This window comes from Solenopsis invicta, chromosome 12 (assembly GCF_016802725.1).
Source record: "Solenopsis invicta isolate M01_SB chromosome 12, UNIL_Sinv_3.0, whole genome shotgun sequence".
Lineage (NCBI taxonomy): Eukaryota > Metazoa > Arthropoda > Insecta > Hymenoptera > Formicidae > Solenopsis > Solenopsis invicta.
This window is the reverse complement of record NC_052675.1, coordinates 5,555,994-5,578,107: the sequence shown is the minus strand read 5'-3', so window position 1 is coordinate 5,578,107 and position 22,114 is coordinate 5,555,994. Positions and strand designations below refer to the sequence as shown.

Sequence of the window (22,114 nt, the reverse complement as noted above, 5' to 3'; positions counted from 1 at the left end):
AAAAATATATTTTGTTTACTAAACACGTTGCAGCTACCGGTGTAGGAACAAAATCGGGCGAAGTACGAAATTGTATACGATTTTGATTCATCGACTCATATAAATTCTTAAGTGCGAGTCTCGAAAAATTGGCGTCGTTTCTAAGTATTGAACAATTAAAAATTACTCGTTCCGAATTTTCTAAGTTGTCAAACGAGGATTTCGAACTCCTCACGCGCAAAGGCGTTTTTACGTACAAGTACGTTGATGATGCCGACTAGCTTTTAGAAACGTGTTTACCACCGCGCGAATCTTTCTACAGTTCACTGAGCGGACAGACGGTATCAGAGCATGAATACGCTCATGCCAAGAACGTATGGCAACGGTTCACAATTGAAACGCTGCACGAATACAGCGATTTATATTTGAAAACGGATGTCTTATTATTAGCCGACATTTTCGAAAACTTTCGTGATAAAAGCATGCAGAGTTACGGTTTGGACCCTGCGCATTACTATACATTGCCAGGTTACACATGGGATGCAATGTTGAAGAAAACGGATATAAGATTCGAGTTGCTTACGGGCATAGAAATGCTACTCTACGTGGAACGTGGAATTCGTGGCGATTTAAGTTTAAGCCAGTGTTCGGGCAGATATGCGAAGGCTAATAATAAGTACATGAAATCGTACGATCCGTCAAAACCGTCGACTTATTTGATGTATAATGATGTGAATAATCTGTATGGGTGGGCAATGTGTCAACCGTTGCCATACGGTGAATTTAAATGGGACAAAAACGTTGACAATTTTGATGTAAACGCGATCGCTTTCGATTCAGACACCGGGTATATACTGGAAGTTGACCTTGCATATGAGAATTATCTGCACGATCGACACATTGACTTACCGTTTTGTCCTTCAAGCGATAAGCTTCCAGGGTCAAGGCAGAAAAAATTACTAGCGACAGTGCATGATAAAAAGCGTTACGTCATCTACTACCGCAATTTTCAACAGTGCACCCGTCTCGGGCTTCGAATCGTAAAAATACATTGCGTACTTCTATTCGCTCAGTCCACCTGGCTCCGCGATTATATAGAATTAAATACAGAGTTTCGAACGAACGCAAAAAATGATTTAAAAAAAAATTTATACAAATTAATGCAGTTTTCGGTAAAACAATGGAAAATGTACGTAATCACGTTAATATAAAATTAGTAACGCAATGGGAAGGCCGTTACGGGGCAGAGGCCATGATTTCTGCTCCAAATTTTCATAGTCGCAGCGTTTTCGCGGAAAATCTGGTTGCTATAGAGATGCGTAAACTCTTCGTAAAATTTAACAAACCCATATATGTCGGTATGTGTATTCTCGACGTTTCAAAAATCTCCATTTACGAATTTTACTACGATTATATGCTGCCATTGTATAAAGATAAATGTAAGATACTTTATACAGACACAGATAGCCTCATCTATGTCATTGAGTGTGATGATGTGTACATGGATATGAAACGTGATATCGCGAGATACGACACGAGCAATTATCCCGCGGACAACGTATATAATATGCCTCTCGCGAATAAGAAGGTTCCAGGGCTAATGAAAGACGAGAATTGCGGCAAGATTATGACCGAATTTGTAAGGCTAAGAACAAAAATGTATGCGGTGAGAGTAGAAGGAAAAAAAGATACGAAAAAGATGAAAGGTGTAAAGAATAGCGTTGTAGAACTATCACATTTGAAGATTATACGCGTTGCTTGCACGACGGGATAGAAATGACTCGTCAGCAATCGTGTATACGTTTGAAGCTCCACGATGTACACCCAAGGACTTTGATTCTGTCCATGAGGAAATTTTTCAAACTGAGAAGTCACCACTTTCTACATACTCGCAGTTCATGATTAATGAAACGACTAGAGCTTATTGGTCGTTACGTTAATTATGAACTGTAAGTATGTAGAAAGATAGCGACTTCTCAGTTTGGAAAATTTCCCCATGGACAGAATCAAAGTCCTTGGGTATACACACAATCAAAGAAAAAAAGATTGCTCTCAGCCCGTCCGATGACAAGCGTTTTATCTTGCCTGATTCTACTGAAACATTGCCTTGGGGACATTGGCGTATAACATCGTAATACATTTTTTATACTTTATTTATAACATTTTGTATTACTATAAAACAATTAATGCAATGCTTATTACTAATTTAAGTTGATTCTGCGTGACCTATTAAAAAGTAGTTTAAAAAAAAAAACATTTTACATAACAATGTAAGTTGATAATATTAATGTAACAATAAAAGGTAACAATTTTGCGTGACTTATTATTGTAACAACATTTAATGTAGATTAATTTTGCGTGACTTATTACAAGTATATTCTTGCCGCTCTTTTTGTATACGTTTATGTATATTATATATTTAACGTTGCTTTGAATACATTTATATCGTTTTAACAATGTTTTTTCTTACGAATATACACTACTCAGAAAAAAATAGGGAACACTTTCCAGACACCAAAAATTAGGCTATTTTCATATGACTGTAACTTGGTGAAAAATCATCGTAGATAAAAAATAAAAAAAGCATTTTGAAGCTTGAAGATCCAACTTTAATGCTCTATCAGCAGATTTTCAAAATTCTTTTAACTTTTTTGTCTTATGCAGTAAAAAAGCACACCTTGCTTTGTTCCTTAAAATTTCGTATTTTTGACACTTTGCAGCTCAACCAACAAATTTTTTTCGAATAATTCAAGTAAAGCTTCATAAACTACAACATTTTGCCTATAAAATGCTTTTCTTAAAATTTCTCTACGCTTTTTTCTGACCGAGTTACGCAACTTTGAAGCTAAACCTGCATTTTTTACAAATGATATCCATACTCCTTTTTTTTTTTTTTGTTAACGGAGAGGAAATGCGTTACCGCATACCCCAGGCCTCGGGGGAGGCCTGGCGGTTATGTGGGGCTCTTCCCCGCCGACAACGTGTCGGCGAGGACATACCCACTAAAACCTCTCCGGGTGTCCATCTCAGGTCCTTGACTGAGGAGGGACTCCGGGAACGCGTACAGCATGCTTCCGGAGCCCCTCGGACCAGGTCGGCCGAGGCCGACTCAGCACGCCGGGGGGCACCCTGGTGCGGGTCCCCCGGCAGGGCCGTGAGGCCAAGCCGGCCTAAGGTCGGGGGAGAGGGACACCAGCCCTCCCCCGCCTCTTCCCCTTGTGATGTTTACGGGGGTAAAGCCCGGGAGTCCGGCCCCCCGGCCGGATGTCCCGGGCCCCTACGCGCCGGACTAGCCCGGCGCGGCGGCATACTCTTCTCCGTGTTGGGGGGGGAGGAGGTAGGAAGGAGTTCCTTCCCCTCCCCCCACCAGCACCCCGGCGAGGCGCTAGAGGGGGAGCGATGGCGCATTGTGACGCGCGATCGCTCCCCCGGACCGTTAAGTCAGGTTTGCCTCGCCGGGCTCACTTACATGGGGAGCTGCCCTCCTCCCACGGCTGCGCGTCCCGAAAGCTGGGCCGGCAGCCGCAGGGGAGGAGGGTCGCTCCATTTCATCATTCCTGTGGCGGTCGCCGTCGTCCCTCTCCTCCGCAATAGTGGGGAGACGAGGGGGCGACCGCCACGGCTCTTCTGCCCCGCCGCCGCCCGGTGGAACTCCGGGGGCGGGGGCCGCTTCTTCTCGGTCGGGGCGGACGGGGCGGGGGCCGAGACGAAGCGTGACCCCCGTCTCCGCCGCCCCTTCTGTTCCTCGCGTCGCCTGGGGGCATACGACCCCCAGGCTGACGCTCCCGCACATTTTCGGCCTCCTCCTTCTGCAGCATGACTCGCTCGCAGAAGGAGGAGACCGCCTTCCAGGCGCTCTCCCTGCCGACCATCTGACTGATGATGGCCGGCAGGGAGAGGTCATCTCCCACTTCGGCCCTCAAGACTCCGCGCAGCTCTTCCCACGCTGGACACTCTTCCAGCGTGTGCCGCGCGGAGTCCCGGGCGGCGCCACAGTGGTGGCACTGTTTCGTTGGCTCCCTCCTTATCCTGCACAGGTACTCACCGAAACAACCATGCCCGGTGAGCACCTGTGTCATCCTGTAGGACAAGCCGCCAAACGGGCGGGCCACCCACTCGTCCAGGTGTGGTAGGACGGCCTCCAAGATCCGAGATCCGGCCGCCGACGGGTTGTCGATGAGGTTCCTCTTCCATGACCTCATCACCCGCCGACGGGCCCTCTCCCGTAGCAACGCGGCGGCCCTAGGGGTGACTACCCCCCCCTCGAGGCGGATGGCTTTTGTCCTGGCGTAGGTCCACGCCAGGGCATCGGCCGTGTACTCCGCCGGGGGGAGCCCCGCCAGGGCCATGATTGCCGCGTTGGGAGCGGTGCGAAACGCGCGCGTTATCCTTCGCGCCAGCCGCCGCTGCACGTCGTGCAACACCTTCTTGATGCGGCGACTGGCCAGCGCCTCGCGAAACCACACCGGGGCTCCGTACAGGGCCCCGGACATGATCGCGAGGGCGTACGCGCGTCTAGCACCCACCCTCGGACCCCGGAGGTTGGGCATCAACCCATTGAGAGCGTTCAATCTCCTGCCCAACCGCTGGGCCAGCTGGTCAAAGTGATCAGCGAAGGCCCAGCGACCGTTCAGGTGCAACCCAAGGTACTTCAGGGTTGCACCCACCTGAACACGGGTGTTGTCCACCAGGACGAAGGCCTGGGGCGGTACCCCGGAGGAGCCATCGTGAAAGAATATGGCTTCTGTCTTCTCCGGGGCCACCCTCAGGCCCAGGCCTTTTATGGCACCGACGATACACGCCACTGCCCAGTCGCCCTTGGCGACTGCTCCTCCCCAGGAGGTCCCCCCGCCACTATGAACGTGTCGTCAGCGTAGCCGACGACGTAGCAGCGGGGGGGGGAGGGCCGTGCGTAGCACTTTGTCGTATGCGGCGTTCCATAGCAGGGGGCCCAACACGGACCCCTGTGGAACGCCACATGACACGTCCCTCCGCTGCTGGAGTCCGTCTTTGTCGCGGAACTCCAGCTCCCTATCCCGGAAATAGTCCTGAACGATGGCGACGAGGTAAGGCGGCAGGCGAAAGTACTCGCTCAGCGCCGCCACCACCTCGCCCCAGGGGAGACTATTAAAGGCGTTGGCGATATCCAGGGATATCGCCAACGCCACCATCCCGTCCCCCGTTAGGGATTCCGAGAGGGACCAAACCTGACGTATCGCGTCAATTGTCGATCGCGCCTCTCGGAACCCGTATTGTTTGGGGGACAGTTCAGGACCATTCCGGGCCATATGCCGGATGATGCGGTTAGCGGTTATTCGCTCGAAGATCTTACCTGCATCATCCAGCATACAGAGGGGCCTGTACGCGGAGGGACTCTCCGCGGGCTTGCCCTCCTTTTTAAGGAGGACAAGCCGGGCCCTCTTCCACCTCCTGGGGAAGGTACCTTCCCGGAGGCACTTCGTGTACGTGGCACGAAGTGCCTCCCCTACGATAGGCGATGCCCGGGCCCAGATTTTGGCATAGATGCCATCCGGCCCGGGCGCCTTCGCTTTTTTGCCAGTTATTCGGGCGAAGGCCGCGACCATTTCGTGCCTGGACACCTCCAGTTCCTCCGACCATCCTGGGGGAGGGCCGGACTTTTCCGGGATATCCCTCCCCCGGGTGGGGAACAGTGTGTTCACCACCCTTTGGAGGAACTGGGGGTCCAGCGTCTCCGAGACTGGAGGCGCCCATGGGCGAAGCCTTTTCATCACTATACAGTATGGCCTGCCCCATGGGTCGCGATCCAGCTCGGAGATCATATCCTCCCAGGCCGCGGCCTTCGCCCGAGCTATGGCGGTCCTCAGGGCCTTTCTGGCATCCCTGAGGACCGCCGTGGCGTTTGTCAACGCTTCCTCCATGCCCCGTCGCTTGGCGCGCGTGTGCGCCCGCCTGGCGGCCACGGTAGCTCGCCTTAGTTCGGCGAGCTCCGCGGACCACCAGTAGGCGGCGCGGCGCGCCATAGGTCTGCTGCGGGGCATGGAGGCGTCGCAGGCACGCGACATAATCTCACAGAGGCGCTCCGCCTCCTCCTCGGCTCCGAGGTCAGCTCCTCCCTCCGGCCAAGTGGAGGCGAGGAGGCTGACCTCGAGGGCTTCTAGGTCGAGTTTCCTCAGAACCCATCGATTCCTATCCCGGGTGCGGCGGCGTTGCTCTCGCACCTCCGTGGGGGGGGAGACCAGCTCCATGGAGATAAGTCTATGATCAGACGTCTCTCCGAGGGAGCCGGTCTCCACCGTCCATCCCTGGACCCTGTTTAGGGCCTCGGGGGAGGCCCATGTCACGTCGACAATGGACTCTCCCCCGGTCCCCACGTAGGTGCTGACCCGGCCCCGGTTCAAAAGGACCAGGCCGAGCCCCGCCGCAAACTCTAAAGCGAGGCGGCCCCTCGCGTCAGTGCGGGGGGAGCCCCAGGCCACAGCGTGGGCATTGAGGTCTCCCCCCACGATGACAGGCCTTGGAGAGCGACTGAGTATGTCGCTCTCCATGCCGTCTAAGGCCGCCTCGTACTCCCCCCTGGTTAGGCTAGGGGGGAGATAGCATCCCAGGACATCGATGGGTCCGTACTCGACCATGACGAAGCCCTCGCCAGCCGATAGAGGAATCATCGGCGGAGCGCCCGGCACATGATGGCTGACCATCGCCACCTTCCCCGAGGGATCTCCAACCCAGTTGGGGTTGCCCTCGGGGATCCTATAAGGATCGGCGACGATGGCCAGCCCGCCACCCCCCTCCGCCAGGCACTGCGCAAGCATGTCTTGCGCAGCCCTGGCGTGATAGAGGTTGGCCTGGAGGAGCCTAGGGGGCATTTTCGGATGTCCCCTGAGGATCCTCCACCTCCATCTCTGTTACGCGCGTTTCCGCGCACGCATTTCTCATGCTCCTCTCCCTTTGCGGGAGAGGGGCTTCCTCCTCGACTACCATGGTGGCCGGAGCTGGGGGCGGGGTTGGTGTTAAACTTGTAGATGACCCCGCCTCATTCCGGCCCTCGGCGCTCAGGGGTGCCCATTGCGGCTTATTCGCCAGGCACCCCTTCGCGCCGATCCTATGCTCGGCGGGCTTGCCCGCGTCGCGACAGACCGGGCAGCCCGCCTTAGCAGTGCATGCCTTGGCCAGATGGCCAAGGCCTCCGCACCTGTAGCAGCAGCCGGATCTATCGATCCGGCTGCTGCATTTGGCCTGGACGTGTCCTTGGGCCAGGCACTTGTGGCACTGCAGCCCCCGAGAGGGAAGCAGCACCACTCGGCAGCTCGACCAGTCCACCCTGACGCGGGGGGCGGCCAGAGCTGCCTTGCCAGCCTTGGCTGGGATACGTACCCAGCAGGTGCCTAGCCCGTTGGGAGCCGTTCGGATCTCCCCCACTTTGATGTCGTGGGGGGAGCATCCTCCTATGGCTCCCAAGGCATCGGCCACCTCACTCGAGGTGACCGAATCGTCCAGGCCACTCAACCGTAGCTCGACTCCGAGGGCCTCCCTGATCCCTTCGGCCAGGGCGTCGGCCTTGGTGCCGTTTTCTACGCCCCTGACCTCTAGGATCAGGGCCCCCGTGACGGCTCGTCTTGGGCGCAGGTCCTCAATCCCGAGGGAGGAGAGATCTACCTTCTCCCTCGCGGTCTTGAGGACCTGCGCGTATGCTGCTGGGTCCGCGCAGGTCACCGTCACGGCCGCCGTTGTCGGCGGCCTGATCTTGGCTGCCCTTGGCCGGACCCGTGGGAGCCGGCTCCTCCTGGGGTTTGCCCCCCTGGTCCCCCCTGGCCCCCTCCACGTCCACCCCTCTTCTTCTTCTTCTTCGAAGAAGTAGAAGGTTGTTGGGGGGTGGGTTTCGGGGGCGGGATCGGGAGGACCCTAGTCGGCCTCGCCGCCGGGGGTGGGGCCGTCTTTGTCGCCCTTTCGGCGGCTTTGGCGGCCTTTTTCCTGGTCTTTTTGGAGACCACCTCCGTCCATAGCTCTAGTATGGACGGGGTGGCCTCCTTCTGCGTCGTCGGAGCGGGCCTAGCGGCCACTGCGACCGCGTTGTCCGCTCCTTTCTGGGGGGCTACCCCGGACTGCCTGGCGATCTTGCCCGCAGTCGGGGGTGCCTTGGGCCTTTCCGCCCCCCTGGGGGCGGGGAGAAGTCCCATCTCAGCGAGGACGGCCGGGAGGACTCTAGAGAGAGCCTCCTTTAGGCCGTCCTCGGTCAGGGCTTTCGCCCTCTTCCTTTCTTTCTTCCCGCTCTCCCCGACCCTGGCCCATCCCGATGTCTCCAGAGAACTGGAGGGAGGGGGGAGGGCAGGGAAGGAGGAGCGGGAAACGGGAGCCGCTATCCGGTCCGCCACTTTAGACAGGGGGTTCAGCTGCTTGCTGACCCCCTTTAGCGGCGGACGGAAGTACGGCTCCTTTAATATCTCCGTGGAGACCACTACCGGCAACTTTCTGTGTCGGGTGGTCTCCACGTGGGCAGAGGGCTCCTCAACGGGGGGCTCCTCCCTGTCCGTCTCTACTGACGGTCCCTGTTGAGTTCCTCCAGTCAGGGCGCCTAGTACCGTGTCATCGAGGTCCAGGTCTGTCTGGACCTCGACATCGGTACCGCACTCCCTGGTAGCTTGCATCGAGGAGGCTTGCTCGAGTAGGGCAATGCGGACCCGCATTTGCCCCAACTCGGCTTCCAGCCTCCTCTTTTCTACCACCCATTTGGCCTTAGCCTTGGCCAGGGCCGCTCTCTCCTCCCTATGCGCTTGTTCAGCGGGGCTCTCCTCTTGCCTTGTTAGGATGGCGGTCAGTCCCGCCGTGAGGTCCGCGTATGCATTCCAGAGGTCCTTTCTAATAGGACCCTGGATGTTCGTGGACCTCTCGACGGATTTAGCCAGCATCCCGAGGCTCTGCGTCATTACGGCCGCAACGGCCGCAATCGGTTGTTGTTCCAACTCTTCGGCTCGTTCAAGAGCCATCTCCTGCGCTTTGACCGCTCTGGCTGAGGAGGGTTGGACGTCGGGGTTAACGATATCCCTGTGGTCCTTTTTAATCCTCCTCGCCATGTTGGCTTCAGCCTTCTTAGCGAGGGCCTCCGCTGTGAATTGGCCAGCGTGGGAGGGATCCTTGGCTGGCCTTCCTCGTCCCTTCTTTTTCGGTCCCTCGTCCGACTCCGAAGAGGACGATATGTAGTAAGCAGGTGTTGACCTCTTACTATGCGCCCTCTTTCTTCCCCGTCCCACCGACTCTGCGTCCGAGTCCACATCCATATGGATGGGCACCCCGGCAGAGATCGGGGAGGGTGGCAGGGAGGGTCTTTCCTTACTTCCCAGGCCAGATGGCCCGGGAGTGCTGCTCGGGTCGAGGCGGGTTTCGTCCGACCCACAGCTATCGGGTTTAACACCCTTGCTGCAGGCCGGGCCCGGCCTCGAGCCAGTGGGACGTGCCTTCCCACCCTTGGGGAGGAAGTCCTCCAACGTGACTTGGAGCCTCCTGGTCTCCTTTTTGGGGGGGTTCCCCGGAGAGCTGGACGGGCTGAAAAGCTCCAGCCCGCCAGCCCCCATGGAAGGTCCCCTCGCGTGTTTGATGGTATCTCTCCCTTCTGCGGGAGAGATATCCCCTTTCGCTAGGTTGGGAGAGGACAAGGACCTTGTCCCTCCCAATCCGTTGCCCGAGCGAGCGCCCTTAGGCGTGCCGCTTTTCCCTGCCTCGTTTTTAATAATTAATATCATTTTGTGATTGATCCCACTCCCCGTGACAGCTGGACCGACCGGCGTATCTCCCACCCCGCCGAAACATGACCGGTACGGGTGCCCCCGGTACTCCGGGGGGGTCGGCTTATGGCGCAGGCCCTGGGGATGTGACATCCAGGGCACGGGCCTCCAGCCCCCTACACACCCATACGGAGGAGCCATCAAGGGCTCGCCCCGTATGGGCTTTCAGGGGTCCCCCGCCTCCGACAGCGGGGGCACCGTCACGGGTGGCGCCACCCGGGGGGCCCCACGGACGGGTTGGGCAACGGAAGCGACGCCCCTTCCGCACCCTAGCCGCCGTGGCGACCAGCACGTCCACCCAGGGGGGTGACAACTCCCCTGGGGGGACAAGACTCCGGCCCGGCACCCGCTTCGGAAGGGACGCCGTCGCGGAATGCCGGGCCAGCCAACACCGCCCCGGGCCCTGCATCGGAATACTTCCGAGCGGCCCCGGAGCCAGTCCAGCCCGCAACCTCGGGGAGGGTTTCCCACGAGGAACGCGCTGGACCGTCCTCCACCGCTCCGACCCTGCCCCGGAATAAGTCCGGGCGGCCCGGAGACGGCCCAGCCCGCTGGGTCCGGTAAACCGGGGTCCCAGCGGCCCGTCTCATCCGATTGGGGGCGGCGAGGAGTTCCGTTCCGGGACAAGTCCCTTCACAGAGACCCCTCGCCGCTGTCCGCACTCGCCCTCGGCCCTGCCTCGGATAAGTCCGAGCGGCCCGAGGGCCGCCCCGACCCGATGCATCGGGGAGAGTTTCCCACGATGCACGCGCCGGGACACCCCCACCGCTCCGACCCTGCCCTGGAATAAGCCCAGGCGGCCCGGAACGGCCCAGCCCGACGGGATTGGCCGCGCCAAACCCGCCGGCCCGTCCTTCCCGGAGGGACTGGCTCTCCCCGTGCCAGGACGCGAGCCGTGAAAACGACACCGTCCCCAGACACAGGGATTACCAGCCCCTCTTCTACCCGTGCCCGCCGCGCCGGGAGGCGCCTTGGGCAAGGCATTTGCCTTCGGTCTGAAGACAAATGCCTTTCACGTGACCTCTTGGCCCCCATCCCCGAAAACATTCGGGGATGGAGTTCACCCTCTCACCACGTTGAGGTGGGTCACATCGAGAGGGTGATATCCATACTCCGCGAAAAATCATCGTAGACAAAAAATCAGAAAACCATTTTAAAGCTCGAAGTTTCAGTTTTAACATGTTATTAATGGTTTTTAAAATTTTTTTCAATTTTTTAGTACTATGCCCCAAAAAGGATACACTGTTTTTTCCTTGAAATCATGTATTTTTAACAGCCTGTAGCTCAATAAAAAATTTTTTCTCGACAAACTCAATGCAAGTGCCATAAAGTATGACATTTTTTCTACAAAAAGAGTTTTTTTAAATTTTTTTTACGATTTTTTTTGTCCAAGTTACAAGACTTCGAAGAAACACATTTTTTACAGTATACTTTTCTGAAAAATGACGTCTACCGCCGACATTAGCATTACTCAATATGCACCACGTGGAGGTTGCCGGTCGGATATTTGCACATCGTGTGTGTGTGTGTGTGTGTGTGTGTGTGTGTGTGTGTGTGTGAGTATGCGTGCGTGCGTGCGTGCGTGCGTGCGTGCTTGCGTGCGTGTGTGTGTGTGTGTGTGTGTGTGTGTGTGTGTGTGTGTGTGTGTATCACAGCAGAGGTAAAGACCCCACAGTTCGTCACTTCTGCGGTATTTAATGACTCCAAACCCTCTCTGCTGTGTGTATGTGTGTGTATGCGCGCGCGCATGAGTGTTCAATAGTGTGTATTTCCTCTTCTCTGATCAATTACTGCTTACAAGCGTTTTCGCATATTTATACATCTTGCAATACGATCTTGCGGAATGTTGTGCCAAATTTTCGTTAAAATTTCTCCCAATTCTTCTAAATTTTGCGGCTGTTCTTTGCGACGCCTTAATCGTCGTTCCATTTTATCCCAAATGTGCTTGATTGAATTTAAGTCCGGGCTATTGGCGAGATGATTTAAGAGTCTAGTTGCATGTCGTTCAAAGAAACGTCGCGTTATATTCGCCGTATGAGGTCGAGCGTTGTCCTGCATAAAAATAAAGTTCCGACAGGTTCGATTTAATTGCAAAACGTGTGGTCGTAGAATATTGTTGATATAACGGACACCAGTCATTGCCGGAGGTGGCAGGATCACTAGATCACTTTGTCTTGTAAGTGATATACACCCCCATACTATCACGGAACCACCGTTGTAAGATCGTACTGGCATTACGCAACGCTGATCATAGCGTTTATTTCGTCGACGCCAAGAACGACGATTAAGGCGTCACGAAGAACAGCCGCAAAATTTAGAAGAATTGGGAGAAATTTTAACAAAAATTTGTCACAACATTCCGCAAAATCGTATTGCAAAATGTATAAATATGCGAAAACGCTTGCATGCAGTAATTGATCAGAGAGGAGAAAATACACACTATTGAACACTCATGCGCGCGCGCGCATACACACACACACACACACACACACACAGCAGAGAGGGTTTGGAGTCATTAAATACCGCAGAAGTGACGAACTGTGGGGTCCTTATCTCTACTACGATACACACACACACACACACACACACACACACACACACAGAGAAAAACACACACAGACACACACGCACGCACGCACGCACGCATACATACACACACACACACACACGCGCGATGTGCAAATATCCGACCGGCAACCTCCACGTGATGCATATTGGGTAATGCTAATGTCGGCGGTAGACGTCATTTTTCAGAAAAGTATACTGTAAAAAATGTGTTTCTTCGAAGTCTTGTAACTCGGTCAAAAAAAAATCGTAAAAAAAATTTTAAAAAAAGCATTTTGTAGAAAAAATGTCATACTTTATGGCACTTGCATTGGGTTTATCGAGAAAAAATTTTTTATTGAGCTACAGGCTGTTAAAAATACGTAATTTCAAGGAAAAAACAGTGTATCCTTTTTGGGGGATAGTACTAAGAAATTGAAAAAAATTTTTTAAACCATTAATAACATGTTAAAGCTGAAACTTCGAACTTTAAAATGGTTTTTTGATTTTTTGTGTACGATGATTTTTCACGGAGTACGGATATCATTTGTAAAAAATGCAGGTTTAGCTTCAAAGTTGCGTAACTCGGTCAAAAAAAAGCGTAGAGAAATTTTAAAAAAAGCATTTTGTAGGCAAAATGTTGTAGTTTATGAAGTTTTACTTGAATTATTCGAAAAAAATTTGTTGGTCGAGCTGCAAAGTGTCAAAAATACGAAATTTTAAGGAACAAAACAAGGTGTGCTTTTTTACTGCATAAGACAAGGAAGTTAAAAGAATTTTGTTGCTGATAGAGCGGTAATGTTGGATTTTCAAGCTTCAAAATGCTTTTTTTATTTTTTATCTACGATAATTTTTCACCGAGTTACAGTCATTTGAAAATAGCCTAATTTTTGGTGTCTGGAAAGTGTTCCCTATTTTTTTTTTCAGTAGTGTATGTGTGTATAAAATCAAACAACGTCTCTTTTATTTATCCATGAATTATGCGATCCATTGAATCCCAGCCATTTCATGTAGACTTTATCTCCTTTCTTCCTCAAAATTTTCTCGACAAGGAAAACGTCCGGATACTTTGCTTGATGTAATTCATGTTCATAAAAAGCGCCCGCGATGCTGTTTCCACGATAATCTTCGAGGAGGTATGTGACGGGGTTTGTTCTTTGCACTTTAACGATCGTAAACACCTCGGTGGTCCAATTTGGTGTAAAATTTTTTTCAAAAATTGTCTTATGCTTGCTCACGCGTACCTTAGCTCCGACCTTGAACTTTGCAGGAACAGCGATCTTAATGTTACTATACACGGTGTCCAACAGCTTTTTAGCCGACTCCGGCGTTACATCCACAGGTCGCATGCCTATCGTTCTATGCAGCGTGTCGTTGTATTCGGAAACCAGACGCGGCAGCTCGTCGACCCACTTGTAAGATCCTTGCAACATAAACATGTTCCACATCTTATCTTTCAAAGTTCTATTGAAGCGCTCGATTATCGATGCTTTTAACACCGAATACGTGGAATAATGATTAATGTGGTGTTTCCTCAAGAGTTTCTGCACATCGGCGTTGTAAAACTCTTTGCCCATATCCGTTTGCAAGTTGCGTGGACATCTTCCGCTCTTCCGAATTATCTCGGCAATGACGTTAGCTGTCTCTTTTCCGCTCTTATTTTTCATCCCTACTGCCCATGAGAATTTGTTCAGCGCATCAATCATGGTAAGTATATAATGATGACTTCTGTTAATATTTGAATACGAACGCATCTTGACGATATCCGCTTGCCACAAGTCGTCGAATCCTTTGATTATAACACGTCTTTGTAAAAAATATCTTCGAGCAGATGTATGCAATTCCTCGACGAGACGTCGTCTCTCGGAGCTAATCCTCTTTGATAAACTCATGTTTTTGGTGCGTAAACTCGCGACGTAATTTATATCAGCTTCGTTTATTTTCTATCATCTTTCAGTAACCATTTTTTGTCTTCCGGTCTCTGTCGATTAGACAATTTTTCATACTCATTTTTCACCCGATCTACGACCGTTCGATATCCATCCTTTACACGGTCTTGAGTCTTTTCATAACGATTCTGAGCCGCGTGATATTTATCCGTCAACCGTTCTTGAACCGTCCGATTTTTATTTAAGAACCATTCGAAATCATTCGTCAGACGTTCGTACCCGTCTTTGCGACGTTCCTCCTTGCCACTCATTTTTTAACACAATGCTTGCACGTCCTTCTCAAACAAAGTCAGTCTCTCGTCTGACTCCTTTCGCGGGTACACGATTTAATTTATAATAATGCCGGCCTCGCAAAGTTCCTCGATAATGGACAGCATCTCGTTGCCCGTCGTTGCCCGCTCTATATAAAGCTTCGAATAATCGATCCACTAGCTCGTTGGGATCGTCCCAGTGCAAGTAATCGATCTTATTATCGTTTAGTATCATAGCGCGAGGTATTCCTTTTCCGGATTTATTCTTTCTCTTTGGTGTAGATTCAATTGACATCAATAGCGCAATCACGTATTTATATTTGTATTCTCTGTTGCCCCGTAGTCGACTCTTCGCGGTGTAATTTTTTCTATGTACGTTTGTAACCAACAATATGCTCTTGTACTTTTGCAAATCGTCCTCCATATAGAGAAAATCATCGGACAATCTCTTAAAAATCAACTCATAAGAACCGGGTGTGCCAACGTATCGCACGCCATCGATAATAATGTTATCATTGATGTCCACGTCAAACTTTTTATTACCAAGCATCATTTCGTCCCTGTCAAGACGAACGCCATATATGATGTCTATACTTTTCTCCGATCTACCACCGTTGAGGAACTCGCCGATGTACTTTTGACCGAGCGGACCCAAATGTTGCGACAACGTTTTTCGATCTTCCAACGTTTGCATCTAATGTTGAACAGTTGTTCCGAATGAATCGTCTGTGGTTTCGAAGACGCCCTCGAAAACCTTATTCGTTGGTTTTGCAGCTCCAATCGTAGGTGTTTTCGTCGACGGTCCTGGCGATTCTATCATTGTAGAATGAAGCACAGGTGAATCCAACGCGACGTTAGAAAGTTTCCTTTCTCCCGATGTTAATTTTGAATATTTGTGAGATGCTCCATTGTCGTTGTTGTTGTCGTCGTCGTCGTCGCTATCCCTGTATTTTTTCTTAGTATGTTTCAACTTTCCTCCTTTAACCTCTCTCTTAGTCGGCTGGGATTCCTCGACAATCTGTTTCAGAGGTTCGACGATAGGCTTGAAACGTCTCTCCATCGCGATATCCTCCTCGATTTTATCGGTTTTTAGTGCGCGATGCTTCTTGCAAATCGCCTGGCTCGTCTTTTCAATTTCTTTCGCGAGTTTCTCGCGATTACGTATATTAGCCATGATGAACGTCTCTATTCAAGGTATCGAGAACAACTAATCGTTTCGCGGGATCGCAAACTCGTTAAATCTTCTTCTGTATCGTCCATTAGTGATCGAGCTATTCTTGTCTATCACTAGAAATCCGTATTCGCGCTGCCAACAATCACGCACAATGCGCAAAATTCGTCGTACGACATGTCGGTATTCACGTGGTCATTGTAAACGTGTCTCAAGTTGGTACCATCCTGTTTAAACAGGATTAGGAGATTGGCATTATTGCGAATCAGATGTTTCTGTATCCTTGCGTACACACAAGAACTTTGATTCTGTCCATGGGGAAATTTTCCAAACTGAAAAGTCACCACTTTCTACATATTTACAGTTTATGATTAACGTAACGACCAATAAGCTCTAATCATTTCATTAATCATGAACTACAAGTATGTAGAAAGTGGTGACTTCAGTTTAGAAAATTTCCTCATGGACAGAATCAAAGTCCTTGGGTGTACGTTTAACAAAGGTAAAAGCAGTCGACTGAAGAGTGGCGACCCATTGAAAAGTATTCTCTGATCGCATCTTGCTTATCGCACGTCGTCGAAGACGAAGATTGAATTCAGACAAGCCTCGATCGGCGGAACGACATTGCTATTATTTGAGAACGTAAAGTATCCAATTTCATCGATCGATGTCAACAAATTTTCGAGATATTGATACTTTGGCTGCTGTAGCGATTTGAAATATACGTAAACATTTTCGAAACGTACACCGTGCGGACTCTCGAGTAGATTTATAAGAACGTTAATCTTGCCACACGAAGATGGGCCCGCAATTATGGTGCGGATGGTACTTGGCAGCATTTCACCGTGTTTCCGCAACTGCGCACTCTCCCCCATTATTCGCAATTTCTCGTCGCAGTTTGTGACGCGTATTGTACGCAACTGCCGCACGAATTTCATGTTTAACACTAAACTCGCGTTACACCTCGAGCGCCTATATATAGACGCGCGAAACCTTGAAGCGCTCATTAGCAAAAAAATGTTTCTCGCGTTATCATTTCCCTGCTATGTTCTTGATCTGAGTACTGAGTAGTTGGAGTATATACCAAAGATCGTACTTTTACGCGTGTACGGCAACTACATCAATCATCTTTGGCCACGGCTTCCGAAATATATACAGTCGGAAGCTGAGGTTCAAACGTATCGTCGCTGCAACGAGCATCACAACCATCCGTGGCAGCGGACGCACATAGACGGTCCCGCACCGAGAATTAAGGATTGCGAGGAATGTCAGCGTCGAGCAAAAGCCGCGTCAGAGGTCTGTTGAATCGAGCGATAAACGCGCTTCCTTTTGAATTACATATCCCCGGTTATCAATTTTGTGGTCCGGGCACTCGGATGAAGAAACGGTTGGCCAGAGGCGACAAAGACGTAAATCCATTGGACGCGGCGTGCCGCGAACACGATATTGCGTACTCTCTTAGCAACAAACTCGTCAATAGACACGCAGCCGACAAAGTGCTCGCCGACAAAGCGCTGGGTCGCATCATTGCGAGAGATTCGACTATCGGTGAGAGAGCCGCCGCTGCAGCCGTTTGGGTAGCGATGAAGGCCAAGACCAAGATCGGCATGGGTATGAAGGCGAAAAAGAGAAAAACAACGACGAAGAAAAAACGAAACTTTCGTCGACGAAGCGAGGTGGCATGTTGCCAATTCTACCAATCTTGGGCGCAATCAGATCGGATTAGTCGGAGGAGCAGCCGTTGTAGCGAAAGCGATAAACGCCAACAAAGCCGCGCGACGCTAGCTCGAGGAGCTGCAACGCCACAATTGCGCGATGGAACAGGGTCGCGGTCTACATTTAGCTCCATATAAAGACGGACGAGGATTGTACCTGGGCCCATATAAAAGCGGACGAGGTTTATCAGCGAAGAAGAAAAAAAAACGCCGAAAAGACGATAAGAATGCCCACAGGCGTGACTACTGACGTGCAATTGAAACAGCTGGCGAGACGCACATACCGTATTTTAGAGGTGTTTTCATGCTCGATGCTTTCCCGTCGAATGGCGTGCGTCTAAACGAGAGCGCCATCGTTAATCTAGACGATACCACGGGGCCTGGTACTCATTGGGTAGCGTTTGCAAAGAGGAGCAACCGCGTCAAATATTTCGATAGTTTTGGCAATCTGCGACCGCCTCGAGTTCTCGTGCATTATTTCGAAAACAATGTTACGATAGAATATAACCGAACGCCCTATCAGACATACGCTCAGAATTTCTGTGGGCAAATGTGCTTGCGTTTTTTCCAAAGAATAAAATTTTAAAAAGATTGACGTGGTGCCGCAGACTCTCAGTGTAAGTCGAGCGCTTTCTCCGTCATGTCGTTGACACTAACGCTCAGCGGAACGAGCAGCGTTCTCGCTGCAAATTATTCACCGTCAATAGATTTGATCGATGGAGACTATGAGCTCGGTCTGACGCTCTTCGAGACTTATCACACGATACTCAACGTGAGCGCCTCCAACAATAAGTTCTATTTTAGCAAGGACGACACGGAACTAACGATACCCGAAGGATCGTATGAAATACCGGCCATAAACGAATATTTGAAACGTGCAATTTCGCAGAAATGTCCACGACGCAATGCACCCAATGCGGTTGGCACGATTGCCGATGCCACTGTCCGCGGCAACAACGACGATGATGACAACGACGACGAGGAAGCAGCGTTCCCGATAGTGATTCGCGCAAACCATAACACGATGCGGTGCGAGATTAAATGTGCCTACAGAATAAACTTTAGCAAACCAAACAACATTGGATCGCTGCTGGGATTCTCATCGATGCGTATACTGCGACCACGAAGATGGCACGAATCGGACGTGTCGATAAACATCATGAGTGTGAACATTATACGCATAGAATGCAACTTGACCACGGGAGCTTACAGCAATGATGCGCGAGTGCACACAATCCACGAATTTTCATCGAGCGTCGCGTCGGGATATAAAGTCAGTAAAAGACCTTTTCAAGTCATTTACTTGCCAGTGCTCATACGAATCGTTAGTAACATCACCGTACGCGTTGTCGATCAAAACGGACGATTACTGGACTTTCGCGGGGAGGAAATCACGGTTAGGCTGCATGTTCGAAGGCGTGTGTGATGCTGATAATAAACGGAGCCGAGCGAGCGCAAAGAGGATCATTTACCGGGCAATCGACTTTATTGGTTAATAATAGATCAGCTGAAAAGAAGAGGCTCAACGCATCAAACGTTAAATATTTACAGTCGCTAGTATTTGCGGTTTAAAAATGTCCGATATCCTGAACATTTGCGACGAGCCAATCTTTGATGATCGAATCGTCAAGCTTGAGACTCATGCATATTCACCGTACGCAAACACAACCTTTGGACACAGCGAGATAAGAATACCTATACAGCAACAAGATTTGTATACGTTGCCGTGTGAGAGCTTCTTGTATATCGAGGGACAGTTGACCATGACAAGACCGATTGAGGGAAGTGCTGACGTGGTATTGGGAAACAATTGTGTAGCTTTTATGTTCGATGAGATTTGCTATAAATTGGACCGTGTCGAGATAGATCGAAATAGAAACGTGGGCATAACCAGCACGCTCAAAAACTATGTAACGCTGACATACGACAAAAACGTGGTTCTGCAAAATGCTGGCTGGGAAGAATGAATGATTACCAATGATGGCTTCTTCGACTTTTGCGTTTTGCTCAGCATGCTTTTGGAATTCTGCGAGAATTATAAACGCATAGTGATCAATGCTCGTCACGAGTTGGTCTTGATACGAGCGCGCAACGATAACAATTGCCTGACGGGCAATTCGGCGTTGGAGCCCTTGCTCCAGTTGTTTAAGATTCAATGGCGCATGCCACATGTGTCATTGAGGGAGATAAATAAACTTTCAATGCTCCGCACATTGGAAAGCGGACGTTACCTGAGCATGGCTTTTCGCTCGTGGGATTTGTACGAGTATCCGCTTTTGCAACGCACAACCAAACATTCCTGGGCAATCAAGACCGCTACTCAGCTCGAGAAGCCGCGATACGTCATCTTCGCTCTGCAAATCGGTAGAAAAAATATCATGATTGAGGACCCGAGCCGATTCGATCATTGCAATTTGACTAATGTGAAACTCTATCTGAACTCTGAGTGTTATCCGAGAGAGGATATGAATTTGGATTTTGATAAAAGCAAATGGGCTATTCTGTACGACATGTACACGCGTTTCTGCAGAGCCTACCTCGAATACGAGAATCTCCAGCCAAGTCTTTCCATAACGGAGTTTCTATACAATGGTCCATTCACCGTAATCGACCGCTGTCGACAAAGCGAATCAATTAAAAGCGCAACCATCGACGTGCGACTGGAATTTGAGACTAATACTAACGTGCCGGCAAATAGTAGAGCCTATTGCCTTATAATACACGATCGCATGATTTAGTATAACCCGTTGGCAAACATTGTGCGCAAAATCACTTAATTTCACGCACATATATATATTTTACAATACATCGATGTGAACCACAGTCTTCGTTTTGACCGCGACATGTCCGTGCCAACGTTCGTGGACCTGCAAGGTTTCCCCCTTAAACATTTAAGTAATTTCGTCGTAAAAGAATTCGCTGCTTAGAGGGGAAAACGTTCTCGCGCATTATATCTTTGACAGTCCCCAGCCATGGGATTGGTTGATAAAATCCAAAAGATTCTGCGCCTCTTGGCTGACTGCTATGCATCATGGACTAAGATGGGGCACCGACGAAATAGTTCCGTACCGGAAAGCAAAACAAGTCATTACAACTGCAGTACTGGGTACTGAAAATCCTGACAACAAGGAGATTGTATACGTCAAAGGGCAGGAGAACGAGAATGGCTGGGAGAATTGCTTCTGGACAGTCGGCGAGAATACGCATACATCAAGAGCCTGGATGTGGATTACGAAGACGTAGATAATCTGAATAATCTAGATGATGCTAATACTTTTTAATGTGGACAATATCGTACAAATAAACATTGTGCTTTACAAAATGTATTCAAACTTTTCAATTTGTGAACACAATTACATGAATAAACATATGTAATATACGAGATACGTTTTTTATTCCTTTCCCCCTCCATTACATCGACATTTCTCTATTACATCGACGTTTCTCCAACATTTTTTCATGTTTCATTTAGTGTTTCACGTACACCATGCACGTTATGTATAACGTTTTGTTCTTGTACAACGTTGTCGCAAAAACGTGTCGTAACATGCAATAACGATGATGATGCAATTATTAAAAAGAGGGGGAAGCCTCCCTTTTCCTTAAAAAAATGCAGAAGAATAAACGTGTCGAGACATGTTCAAGGCTACCGATGAAATTGTTGGAAAAAGTGGGGAAACTATCCCCTCTCCTATAAAAAAATTCAGAAGCATAAACGTGTCGAGACACGTTCAAGGCTACCGATGAAATTGTTGAAAAAAGTGGGGGGAAATTATCCCCTCTCCATCTATACGTTTTCAATACAACATTAATAACTGCAAACTTAATTTGGCGATCAATATTGCATCAGTCGCTCGTTTGAACAGTTTTGATATTGCTCTTGAAATACATACAATGACAAACTATTAAGTTCCAACCGAGGCGCGTGAAAAGTCATAAGTATCCTTTTGTTATACAATATAAAAACCTTACATTTTATTCATTTATTTCACTCATCTCCGTTTTTTTTTTCAAAGCGTCTTCGAATATACGATATACGCCACGTATACTGGGCAGAAGGTTCGCGCTAACCTCAACTTCGTACAAATGGACTGATGTAGTGATCAACGTGGACCTGTTTCCGGCTCCATAAAGATATCGCTCGGCGATACACGCGGCAACCGGATTATATTACCATACAGAACGTGGAGAGCTCTGTTAGATAAACGTGCGGATTTCGAGCGATTCGTCCAGTCAACTGAAACACCATCGTTAACATGACCTTACCGTGCAAGTCGTGAAATTGCTTGATGAAAGTATTGTTAAGTTATCTTTACTCGATGCATGTATTTACCTCAAGCCTACAACCATGCTATTCATGTTTGAACTAGAGCACTGTGTGGAGCACGTATATTATACGCTGCATCAAGGCATTGCAACCACGACTGAGAAATTTAAATATTTTGTAACCTTTTGCGTCAAAACTTTGCCATGAACAAACCAGACGCGACAGAATTATTGCGCAAATCTTACGATAAGAATTCGCAAATTGAGTGCGAATTAATAGCCTACGCTATTGATACTATTATATACAATGCATTAACTACTTAATAAAATGATTGTACACGATGCATTACATACTCAATAAAAAATGTGAAACGTATAAAAAAGAGTTTATCTCGTTATAAATTTTTCCCATGTTATAATGCATATTAGTGTTACAAGTTGCGCTTAGTTTCTTATAGAATAGCCTTGACAGTGATTG

At 49.6% G+C, this 22,114-nt stretch overlaps 3 protein-coding genes across 3 annotated transcripts; all 3 read right to left on the bottom strand.

Moving 5' to 3' along the window:
* Positions 1-323: 323 nt before the first annotated feature.
* On the bottom strand, positions 324-4,100 carry LOC120359088 (the record flags this gene model as incomplete). The annotated part of the gene is made up of 2 exons (XM_039455397.1): positions 324-380; positions 3,780-4,100. Coding segments are annotated over 2 exons (378 nt in total), but the record flags the coding sequence as incomplete, so codon positions are not given.
* A 3,576-nt stretch (positions 4,101-7,676) lies between these two features.
* On the bottom strand, positions 7,677-9,530 carry LOC120359087 (actin cytoskeleton-regulatory complex protein pan1-like). Its single transcript, XM_039455395.1, has one exon. The coding sequence runs from the start codon at positions 9,528-9,530 to the stop codon at positions 7,677-7,679; it is 1,854 nt and encodes a 617-aa protein (XP_039311329.1).
* A 62-nt stretch (positions 9,531-9,592) lies between these two features.
* Positions 9,593-13,990, bottom strand: LOC105204389. Its single transcript, XM_039455394.1, has 3 exons — positions 13,791-13,990; positions 13,529-13,748; positions 9,593-9,670 (listed from the first exon to the last, which is right to left on the bottom strand). Exons 1-3 carry the CDS (start codon positions 13,988-13,990, stop codon positions 9,593-9,595), a joined length of 498 nt encoding a protein of 165 aa, XP_039311328.1.
* Positions 13,991-22,114: the final 8,124 nt, after the last annotated feature.

Excerpts from the sequence above, each read along its gene's own strand:
- LOC105204389 (XM_039455394.1), bottom strand. The coding sequence starts at position 13,990 with ATGATTGATGCGCTGAACAAATTCTCATGGGCAGTAGGGATGAAAAAT. Across the intron at positions 13,749-13,790 it reads CACATTAATCATTATTCCAC|AACTTTGAAAGATAAGATGT; the intron begins GTATTCGGTGTT and ends GCGCTTCAATAG. Across the intron at positions 9,671-13,528 it reads AGTTCAAGGTCGGAGCTAAG|GGAAAAGCGGCACGCCTAAG; the intron begins GTACGCGTGAGC and ends AAAACGAGGCAG.
- LOC120359087 (XM_039455395.1), bottom strand. The coding sequence starts at position 9,530 with ATGGGGGCTGGCGGGCTGGAGCTTTTCAGCCCGTCCAGCTCTCCGGGG.